General features: G+C 47.1%; 1 protein-coding gene across 2 annotated transcripts; it reads left to right on the top strand.

The window, feature by feature from the left end:
• Window positions 1-491: 491 nt before the first annotated feature.
• On the top strand, window positions 492-10,619 carry qtrt2 (queuine tRNA-ribosyltransferase accessory subunit 2). 2 transcript variants are annotated; one of them, XM_079755176.1, is made up of 9 exons: window positions 492-566; window positions 775-1,010; window positions 1,117-1,172; window positions 1,767-1,843; window positions 2,068-2,280; window positions 2,807-3,006; window positions 4,985-5,136; window positions 8,800-8,917; window positions 9,753-10,619. In XM_079755176.1, the coding sequence occupies exons 2-9, from the start codon at window positions 808-810 to the stop codon at window positions 9,988-9,990; spliced, it is 1,257 nt and encodes a 418-aa protein (XP_079611302.1). In that variant the 5' UTR covers window positions 492-566; window positions 775-807; the 3' UTR covers window positions 9,991-10,619. The 2 variants fall into 2 exon arrangements, with proteins under 2 accessions (XP_079611302.1, XP_079611301.1); XM_079755175.1 differs by having other exon boundaries at window positions 4,985-5,157.
• Window positions 10,620-10,873: the final 254 nt, after the last annotated feature.

The raw sequence follows: 10,873 nt of genomic DNA, 5'->3' as shown, positions 1-10,873 counted from the left end.
ATTGTTTCCTTGAAATGTCATTATTTTTCATAAACCTCACTGTATCTAAACCTAATCCTGACTATCTTCTATCATCACGATTTAATACATCAGTTCTACTTTGTTCAACCTCCTACAACCTGTGATACAAGATATACTGTGTACACGAGTGTGCCCTGTGATGAATGGTGTAACTGTTTGAATGGCGGGTAGTGTAGTTCATTATAATTTCTCCGTGTTCAAAGTTATACCAACGAAGGACAGAAAAACTACAGGTCCCTGTATAACCTAATGGTAGGAGCAGGTTTGTTGGCTTTTTATCGTTACCATGGTAACATTTGTTCGCCTCGCTCCGCTACCTAAACTGCTGAACGTTGTAATAACTAATCAAAATAATTAAACACCAAAATGACATAGTTTTTTCCCCTGATTAAATGTCTTTAAAAAAACATTTCGACGTTTGGATCTGTAGACTACGAAGGGCAACCGAACCAATGACGTCATTACCGCGACGTGTAGTCTTGTTCCAGGTCCGTGTTGTAGTTCTCTGTGTATAGGCTAGTAGGGAGTGCTTCTGTTAAGCTACGGTAAGCTGTTATTAAAACTGCTCCCAATGAAAACCTTCAGTGTCAAGTTAAACCACGGCCACTGTCTTGCACACATTTCTTTGTTTCAAGATCACAGTATCGATGAGTGAAGAACACGTGAGCTTGTTAGCTAGGTCGCTAACGTCCCTATCGCATGTCAGGAGGCTTGCTCAGTTATGAACAAGTAATTAGACGTATGTTTTTGCAGTTGTAGGTATCAGAGCGTATTGCTTTATGAAAGATGAAACTGGAGCTGAGTCGCGTGGTTCAGGGAGGATACCGCCTCGGTGTCCTGAGGGAGATCGGCAGGGCGGCCACCAGCTCACTGGAGGTGCCCGGCTGCTTACTGTACACCCGTTGTGGCACTGTACCCCACCTGACCCAGGAAACCCTGCACACCCTGAGCCCTCTGCCCTCCGTCACACAGCTCACCCTATCCACAGTGTGAGTAAAATCCCTCCAGATAACCTATTCTACACACGTCCATATCTCCTTTATATGACAAGCCTTGTCTTCCCCACTTATATTTATGTTGGCTTTTAACTTTAAGAGCGGAGCACCAGGAAGTGTTGGAGGAATATAAGGATGGATTCAAGAAGTTTGCAGGTATGGTAAATGCAGGCTTCATTTCATGTGCCTTCAATTATTTCATCTTTGCAGCATTGTATAAAGTGATTCACGATTCTTGTGTGAAAAAAGGATGCACATCATCATGCATCCAGCTTGCATTGTTGGTAGCATATATAATAATAGCTTAGCAACCCTGACCGCCGAAGTAGCGCACATAGTATTTCCCTTGCTACAATAGAGAAGATGTAAATAGAGAATTTGTAATTGTAAATCCTTGGGATACACAATTACATTGTGTGTCCTAAGGGGGGCGGAGTAAGGAGGCTTCTGATTGTGTAAAGGAAACCAGGAAATTAAATTTCCAAAGCACTGAAACATTTATTTTGTCAACAAGAATCAGTTAAGAGTTTGCATTGTATCATAGCGAACCAATCGTTGGCAAGGTGACCTATTGCTGACCTCACTGTAGGCCTACAAAATACTGTCATCACCATTGTTCCTGTTCGCACTAACCTTGACCTATGGCCGACCTCACTGTAGGCCTACAAAATACTGTCTTCCCCAACCTTTCCGTTGAAACACTTCCAATTGTTGCAACTGGTGTTCTGTTGTCTTGTTCTTTGGGTGCAGGTCTTCAAGATACAGTGCTGTACTGCTCCCTCCATGACCCCTTGACCCCGAGACCTGCGGGCCACGTCACCAACAAGGTCAGGGTGGCTCATGAAGAATAACGCTATGGTTCATTTTTATCCAAGTCATTCTGCATATTGGGAGAGTTTAACTCTGTCCCCCGGGAATATGTTGCTAGCAGCCTAGTGTTGATCAGGGTCAATGAGTATGTTGCTAGCAGCCTCTCTAGGGGGAGGTCCGGGTCCATGAGTATGTTGCTAGCAGCCTCTCTAGCAGGCTGATCCTGCTCCCTGTGGTCCAGACGGTGTCGGTGTGGGGCAGCGGGGGGCGGATAGAGCTGACGGTGGGCCGGTTCATGGCCATGCAGAAGGCTCTGAGGCCAGACCTGTACCAGAGCATGGCCGATGGAGAGACCTGGCAGGGGGACGCCACCTCCAGGAAGAGGCTCCGCAAATCAGTGGACCGGACTCTGGCCCATCTCGACGAATGTCTGCTCATCCACCAACAGACGGCGGTACGTTGACACACCCACACTGCAGTCGTCATCACACTGCAGTCGTCATCACACTACTTATCGTTAAGGATTTAGTGTTATTTTGTTAAGTTGTTGACTGACTGAAGGAATGGTTGGAAAGTCTTTGTTATCATGTGAAATGAATTTTGGAGCCCAACTTGGTTTTCAAGATGATGGGGAAGATAACCACAACAACTTTTGTTCTGTACCCGTCAGGAGATTTGGCTGATCCATTTTTCTTGAGAATATTTTTTTTTGGCATACATGAATAACATGATGATAATGTAAAAAAGAGTCATATTCTTTGGAATCATCCCCCTTCACTGTGTCTCCCTGCCCAACCCTCTCTCTCGTGTGTGTGTGTGTGTTTGTTTGTTTGTTGTGTGTGTGTGTGTGTGTGTGTGTGTGTGTGTGTGTGTGTGTGTGTGTGTGTGTGTGTGTGTGTGTGTGTGTGTGTGTGTGTGTGTGTGTGTGTGTGTGTGTGTTTGTGGGTGTGTGTGCATGTTGGTGTGCGTGCGTGCCCCAGGAGCTGCAGGGAGCGGAGGTGCTGGGGGTGGTGGAGGGAGGGGACTGCCTGGAGGAGAGGCTCCGGTCAGCCAGGGAGACGGCCAAGCGACCCGTGGGCGGCTTCTGCCTGGACGGCTTCCAGACGGGCTCCATGGACGGCTCGCTGAGGACGCAGCTCATCAGCGCCGTGGCTGGGGAGCTGCCAGAAGACAAGCCCAGGTCGGCCCCCCGCTCCGTCCACAGTGTAGTAGAGGTTGGGGGACAGCCAGCCTGTGTGTATGCGTGTGTGTGTACACACACGCATACCGTTCAAAAGTTTGGGGTCACCCAGACAATTTCATTAACTGTTATTTAACAGTTTTCAGCTGTGCTAATATAATTGCACAAGGGTTTTCTAATCATCAATTAGCCTTTTAACACGATTAGCTATACAATAGACCATTAGAACACAGGAGGGATGGTCGCTGGATATTTTACAAATATCTAGATATTCCATAAATATCAGTAGTTTCCAGCAAGTATAGTTATCTTCATTGAAAAAAAAAACAGTGCTTCGAAACTTTTTCTCCATAATTTTCCTAATTGGATTTGTTCCTATTAATATAAGATAAGATATACTTAATTCATCTCAGCAGAGACATTTAGGTGTTCCAGCAGCCAGCATACATACACAACACAACACAACACAACACATACACATACATATCCCACCTAAACAAAACCATGCAACCACAATACCTAGCCTAGGATAGAAAAAGTGGAATGGATGGTCCATGTGCATAAGTAGAAGTAGCTGTTACTCAGACATAATAGTACAAAATGTGTGCAAATATACAGGTGTGCAAATAAACAGGTGTGCAATAAACAGGTGCAAAAAAGATAAATATACATAAGCATATATAAGTTTGATATATATAATCTGATATATATTAAGTAGTATGAGTACCCTTTTCCCACATATAGCCCCACGTGCTTATTAAATTCCATGTCCACCTTGACCCAAACATTGTCTATCTGTGTGACCTTATTGGATAATTTAACATCACCAAGTCCTGGTCTGCCAATCAGCTGTCCCTCCAGACGTGGACAACCCGCCCCTCTCTCTCTCGAGTCTCCGCCATGTCCTCTTCTAAGGACTATAGCCAAGCAATACCATCATTCATATTCATTCAATGAAAACGATTCATTCAATGAAAGTGATATACTGCTTATAAACTTTTACCACTCCTGTCTCTATACCTCCTATCTCCTGTCTACTCCATATCTAGAATTCCATGTCCTGACCTTGACTTCCCGTGACATATCGTGTAACGATGAATGATTCCCTGAAGAACCTTGAGCACTGGCATCAGGTGGAGGATTGCAGTGGGCTGCCCAGCCTCCTTCCGCCCAGGCTTGCGTCTTCTAATGCGCTCAGCTGATGCGTCTACCGAGGCTCATTATTCTCTTCTCGGGGCGGGGGGGGGGCTTACAGTCAGGTTCCCTTTGGGGGGGAATAGATGACGAGCTGTCATCCATACCCCTCGGTATGTTCTCTCGGCCTCCATGTGCTGGTTGAGTTCATCTCTCCAGGGTAGCGGCTAGGGCAGAGGAGGAAGAGTCTCCTCTTCCATAGGCATCTCTCCCCCTCAGGAAGCGTGTCCTTTCAATGGCCTTCAACCAGGGAACACCTCCCACTTGGCCTCCTCCTGCTTCCTCCTTCCCTATGAAGTGAGAGGGGGAGTGGTGCTGGGGGTGCAGGGCTGAAGTAGGTGGGGAGCTGAGCTAGGGGAGCCGCTGGGTGGCTGGGGGCATATACAGCCCCAGAGCACCCTCTGTTATTCACCATCGTTTTCACCATCAGACGTCACCAGAGCGTGTGGCGAGAGAGACGGGCAGTGGGTGTCCACCATAATGAGGTCATTATCAAATGTTGAGTTTGGTCTGATCAGGCCCGGGCAAAAGGGGGAGAGAACCTAACCTCTCAATGGAGAGGACACGGTCTGGTCTCTGCAGTAGACCTGCTCTGAGCTGATAGATGTGTGTGTGTGGCTGTGATGGATTGATTCTCCTTGCTCCTGTTTGATTGATTTCAAACTGAGTTGCAACCGATAGTTCTGCTGTAATGCAGAACTAAGTATTTTGATAGATATCCCAGAATATCTCTGCATACCCATGTATTTATAGCTTTTATGAACTGTGTGTGTGTGGTTCTCAGGCTGCTCCAGGGTGTCGGCAGGCCCGACGAGGTGGTGGCGTGTGTGGAGGCCGGGGTGGACCTGTTCGAGAGCTTCTTCCCCTTCCAGGTGACGGAGCGGGGCTGCGCCTTGACCTTTGACCTGGACCTCTCCCTGGACCCCGAGAGAGCAGGTATCACTCCCAGCACCCCAGGTGTGCAGTAGTGCGGCAGTGTCTCCTCACCCTGCATTAGAGGCTATGCTGTCGTAACCGTCGGGGCACAAACATGCTTCTTTTGCAGCTCACCTGTGAGCCAGTGGTACAATATTTAACATTACAATATTAGGGGACGTTTTCTTTGTTTAAATTACATGATTTTTGTGATTCTTTTTTAATGTGTTTTTGTACCGAAAAAAATACGGTATTGTCTCCTTGGTAGCTGAAGGCTGCGATGATTTTGTGGAGGAATCCACAATGGATTCTTCTATTGCCTTCATGTCATGAAGGGGAGATCTATTCATCTCAACTCTCTAAAGATAAAGGCTTACGACACACACCAGAGGATTGAGGCCTGATTCTTCCATTTCCTATTATTATCATTGTAGAAAGTTGCATAATTGCAGGCGTCATTGTGTAACATCTAGAGGCAAATGATGTGAATGCTAAGCGATAGCTTAAACATCAGAGCCTAATGACTTACGGGCATGGTCTGAGATTCACATCCCCCTTGGATACCCCTCTGCCAGCACTCACTGCAGTACAAACATAAAATAAAGACTATCCATCTAATGTGTAAAGAAGCGATGCTACAATCATACCTTGTTAGAACAGAATCCTTCATCAGAAATTGTAGAAGGTGTAGCTCTGCCAATGAATGAGCGGTCAGGGCTTTAAGTTTCCATCTTGAAGGCAGGGAGAGATGGCATGCTAGTTAATTTCTGCTTAGAATGGCCATGTGGAAGGCAGGGGGGGCTGGTTTGCTAGTTAGATTCTGCTTTGAGTTTCCATGTGGAAGGCAGGGAGAGATGGTTTGCTAGTTAGATTCTGCTTTGAGTTTCCATGTGGAAGGCAGGGAGAGATGGTTTGCTAGTTAGATTCTGCTTTGAGTTTCCATGTGGAAGGCAGGGAGAGATGGTCTGGGTAGCCCCGCCCATTCCGCCGGCGATTTGAGTTTGCCCTGCACAAGGGTCTGGAGAAGAGCAATACATTTCTTTCTGTTTTCGTTTTTGCGGGAGCCAAAAGAACCAAGCTGGCTTTTCCCATTGGCGTGCTATTGGCTGGTTTAACACAATGACGACAGGGAAGCGACGGCAAGCAGCCAATCGCGTACAGAGTCAGTTGAACTAGGCCCGTTGATCACGCCTCTTGTGCTGAAGAAAATGACAGCAGCTTCCCCAGACCAACGTGCAATCTACGATTGAGCTTGGTCTGGCAATAGCCAGACTAAGGGAGAGATGGTTTGGTAGTTCGATTCTGCTTTGAGTTTCCATGTGGAAGGCAGGGAGAGATGGTTTGCTAGCTTGATTCTCTTATGCTGGTTAAGCCATAGGGACTACAGTCAGGGCTGTGTGGTGTCTTCACATCAAGGCCTCACCCTGCCTTGCCCCTGTGTTGTTATCCAGGTTTTATTCTCATTAATTGTATTTAAACGATGACGTGACGTTGGCTTTTTTATTCCCTTTTTGGCGACAAGGATTTCTTCTCCTCTGGCATGGCATTAGTATGATCATGCATTGTGAACCAAAGTGAGGTGCAGGCTTTCAAATTTGCCGGAGCAGTAACAAGCGTGTCTCGCCAAGCTCCTTCTACGTTTAAGTCGACCTGGCTCTAAGCGAAACATGTTTAGTCTGCTAGTACCACGTAGCGTCCCTCTTGGCCGTTGTCATGCTTCATATACCGGAAGAACATGGATGCCTCCATAGGACGTACCCGTTCAATGTGATAAAATATAAATATAAGAAATTCTTTGCTCAGGAGGATAATACGGAACCCGTAAAAGGACATGGGGTAAAAACATTTTTTTTACGTTTCACGGGAGCACGAGAAAGAATCTTGTGGGCACGAGAAAGTAAGCCTATCTCGTACGCATATCACTGGCTGTGTGTGTGTGTGTGTGTGTGTGTGTGTGTGTGTGTGTGTGTGTGTGTGTGTGTGTGTGTGTGTGTGTGTGAGTGACGTCAGTGAGTGACGTCAGTGAGTGACGTCAGTGAGTGAGTGGACGAGCGACGAGAGCGAGCGGTAGCGTGCGTGTCAGTTTAGAGAAGTAATGAACGAGTCCGGTTGTGTGTAAGAAAAAAGTAGCCAGCCTGTCAAGAATCGATGGCCGCTTCATTCCGACCATATTAGGAACTTCTGAAGCGAATAACGTGGAGGCAGGTCAGAAGTGAGCGTGTGCTCCAGAGGTTCACGTGAATATTTAATCGTGCCCATCGCGCGAGGTATACGAACCGAGGGGATTCTCCCCCCGTGTCTTTGCGTCAGTGGCCGCCGAGTTTGCCATAAAATATTATATTAAATGCATTATGTCAAACATATTTACGTTATATTAAATAATAAATCAAAATATTGGTAGGGACAATCCTTTCTTCCAAAAGTTGGTTGGGAAATGTAGGCTACCTCCGTTCCTATGCAAAATAACGCCCTTGCTTTATTCAAACACAACCAGACATAAAATGACACGCACGCTACCGCTTGCTCTCCTCACTCGTCCACTCACTCGCTGATGTCACACACACACACACACACACACACACACACACACACACACACACACACACACACACACACACACACACACACACACACACAAACAAGATACTTTCTCGTGCGCACGAGAAATGTTAAAAAAAGTTTTTTTACCCCATGTCCCTTACGGGTTCCGTAGGGTCCACTGCTTGTTTCCATCTGTCAGTCTATTTAATTATGGTACTCCTATCTCTCTGTTTCAGTTGTTCCCAGTTACTCACAGAGGCCTTTTCCTTCATGTAATAACTTGGGGGTTTGGGTGTTTCCCCGGGAACTCATTAACGCTCCTCTCTGGTGCGCTATCTCCCGCTTTACTTTGTGTCGACGTGGCTTCCTGCTCTATCCGTGTTCTGAAGCCCTCTCCACGACGTGTTTCTCAGCATGGCTGTCGTGAAACTCCTTTGTGTCGGACCAACCTCCATTCTTCAGCTGGCCTCGTTCAGGTGTCTTCCCCTAATCCTCTGATCTCTTAGTTCACAGGCCCCTGACTCTGAGGGCTCCTGACTCTGGGGGCCCTTGAGGCTGAGGGCCAGACGGACCCTTGGTGAGCCTCTCTCACGTCTTTTGCTTGTCAACGTCCAGCTGGCAACATCCCACATCAGTCACTAACTGTCACTGGTCTTCTTTACTATATATGTGCTAATAAGACGATATTGTTTCTGATATATATGTTAGGTTGTGTGAGTCAATATTATCCACTGTCCTAATCTCCCCCTGTTGTGGGGGGGAGAGCTCTCTACATCTGTTTAGGCGGTCAACCATCTGCATTATTCTGTCCCCCTAGCTGTCGCTACTCTTCCCTATCCCCCAGTGGGAAGGCATCTTACCTTACTAATGTACTGAATCGATACTGCTGTAAATATGCAAGAAAAGAAAGGGAAACATGGTCTTCAACCGGATTGAATGTATTTTGTTTGAATGTATTCATGGGGGGGGGGGATTGAATGTATTCATTGCATCAACAAAGCATTCACAGCAGTGACATTTCATTATTATGTCTAATTCATCGCACCGATGAATCTCAAGGCAGAGCATACCAAGGAACGAGGCGTAGATTCTTACACACTTTGTGTGTGTGTGTGTGTGTGCGTGTGCGTGTGCGTGTGTCAGTGCTGGAGCTGGGTGAGGAGCTGGATGAGACGTGGCAGCCCGAGCGGGGCGGAGATGCTGAGCTGGAAGACGGAGAGGAGACGATGACGCCCTTTGAGATGGATCTGAAGGACACCAAGTGAGTCTCACTCGTTCCAGTCACCTCCACGGGAGGCTTCAGTCCGTGTGGGTTCTCTGTTAAGAGCGAGTCTCCTTTTGAATGACCTTCAAACCCCACAGTAGTGAATCTTCTCGTTAGGGTTGTCTTAATCTGGGATCCAGCAGTCCTACTGTGTTACATCAGAACCTCTGATCCAGCAGTCCTACTGTGTTACAGCGTAACCTCTGCTCCAGCAGTCCTACGGTGTTACAGCAGAACTTCTTATTCAGCAGTCCTACTGCCAACAACAGCAGAACTTCCCCAGAAGTTCTGCTGTAACATAGTTGGACTTCTAGATCAGAAGTTCCAGCAGTCCTACTATGATACAGCAGAACTTCTGGGGAAGATGGACCAGAGTTGGGCGGAGTGACGCCTTGATTCCTGTTTCGTGACAGAGCTATTCTACCGAAATAAACTTATTTTTCGTGGTGGATGAAGCTATCCGATTGTTTTTCGTCATTGCGTATGCTAGATGGTTTGGATTTGAAACCTTTACAAACCTTTTACAGTTTCCTAGGGCCGGTCGAGTTTGTGTTCAGTAATTAAGGTCTGATTTTGAGACTAGGGTAGTCTAGTGGTTGGTGTGTGACCCCTTCCCTTCTCAAAGGCCCTGGGTTCACACCCCAGTCTCCACAGGCTACTTGTAGGCATCTTTCAGCCAGATGACCTAACCCCGATCCGTCCATCAATGAATAGATAATTTTTTGCTGAAATTTTTGATAAAAATAACTAAATAGTAAAGATTTACCCAAAGCCACTGCAGAGTCTTGGCCAAAGAAGACCACCCTTTGCATTGTGTCTCAACCCCTCCCAGGTATCGGGGGGACTTCAGACCGCTGGTGGAGGGCTGTGGCTGCTACTGCTGCACCAACCACCAGAGGGCCTATCTGCACCACCTGCTGGTGACCAATGAGCTGCTGGCGGGGGTGCTGCTGATGCTCCACAACACCGCCCAGTACACCGCCTTCTTCAGGGCCCTGCGAGCCGCGCTGGCCAGCGACCAGCTGGAGCTGTTCAAGGCGAGAGTCCTCCGTATCAAACGAGTGGTGTAGAACGGCCAGGAGGGAGCTGACCTGAGAGCCACGTGTCTGAGGAGGACAGACCCCACATTCACTACTCTCTACCCCCCCATGAGCCCAACTCAGAGTTCAAGTGATAAATGAGGCGGGGAGGAGAGGAGAAGTTGAGGAGATCTAGAGAGACAGCGAGGCAACGAGAGTTTTGCATTGTTTGTTGTGTGCAGTATCGATGCGACTGTCTACCTGCATGCATCCTGCAGGTATTAGTTAGGCCCCCGAGAGCCTCCTTCTCCCATCTCTCAGAGAATCACTACTCTATTGGATTCCTCCTCATGTACAGTCTCTGGATAACAAGCACATGGTGCACACCTAGACTCCCAATTAACATGGCCGTTTTTTTAGTTTTTTTTATAGAAGATATGTAAGTAATCGACTACTTTATTGCTTGAAGAAGACTCAACCTCGAGAAGATGTTGTTTTTGTTGTTTCTAAGACATGATGTTTGGCGACTATTTCCCCGTTTTTGCAGCGTATTGATCTCTCCAGTGTGTATGTTCTTGCATTACCTTCTGCGTTTGACTCATATTCATGAATATTTTTAATGCTTGGCTGTGCCTACAAAGAGATTGAGTCTCACAAGCTGTAATAAATTGAAGAATCTATTTCTCTATTCCTCTATTCCATTTCTTGTTGCATTGTTATTCCGCACGAAAGTGTGCTCTGTCCCGAACATGCGTGGTGTGATGGGTGGGGGAGGGGCTTCTGAGAGAAAGGGTAGCTGTTCCCCATCAGTCAACCCTCCTCTCCACCTGCCTGGGAGACACTGACAGAAAGAGAAAACCTCAGCTTTCCACCCCAGATAAGAGGCATCAGCAAATACAGCTGACTCGAGAGTGTGGTGAAGGCTGTGCAGGCA

Source organism: Pollachius pollachius, assembly GCF_949987615.1.
Source record: "Pollachius pollachius genome assembly, chromosome: 17".
NCBI lineage: Eukaryota > Metazoa > Chordata > Actinopteri > Gadiformes > Gadidae > Pollachius > Pollachius pollachius.
This window is presented reverse-complemented; position numbering and strand designations above follow the sequence as displayed.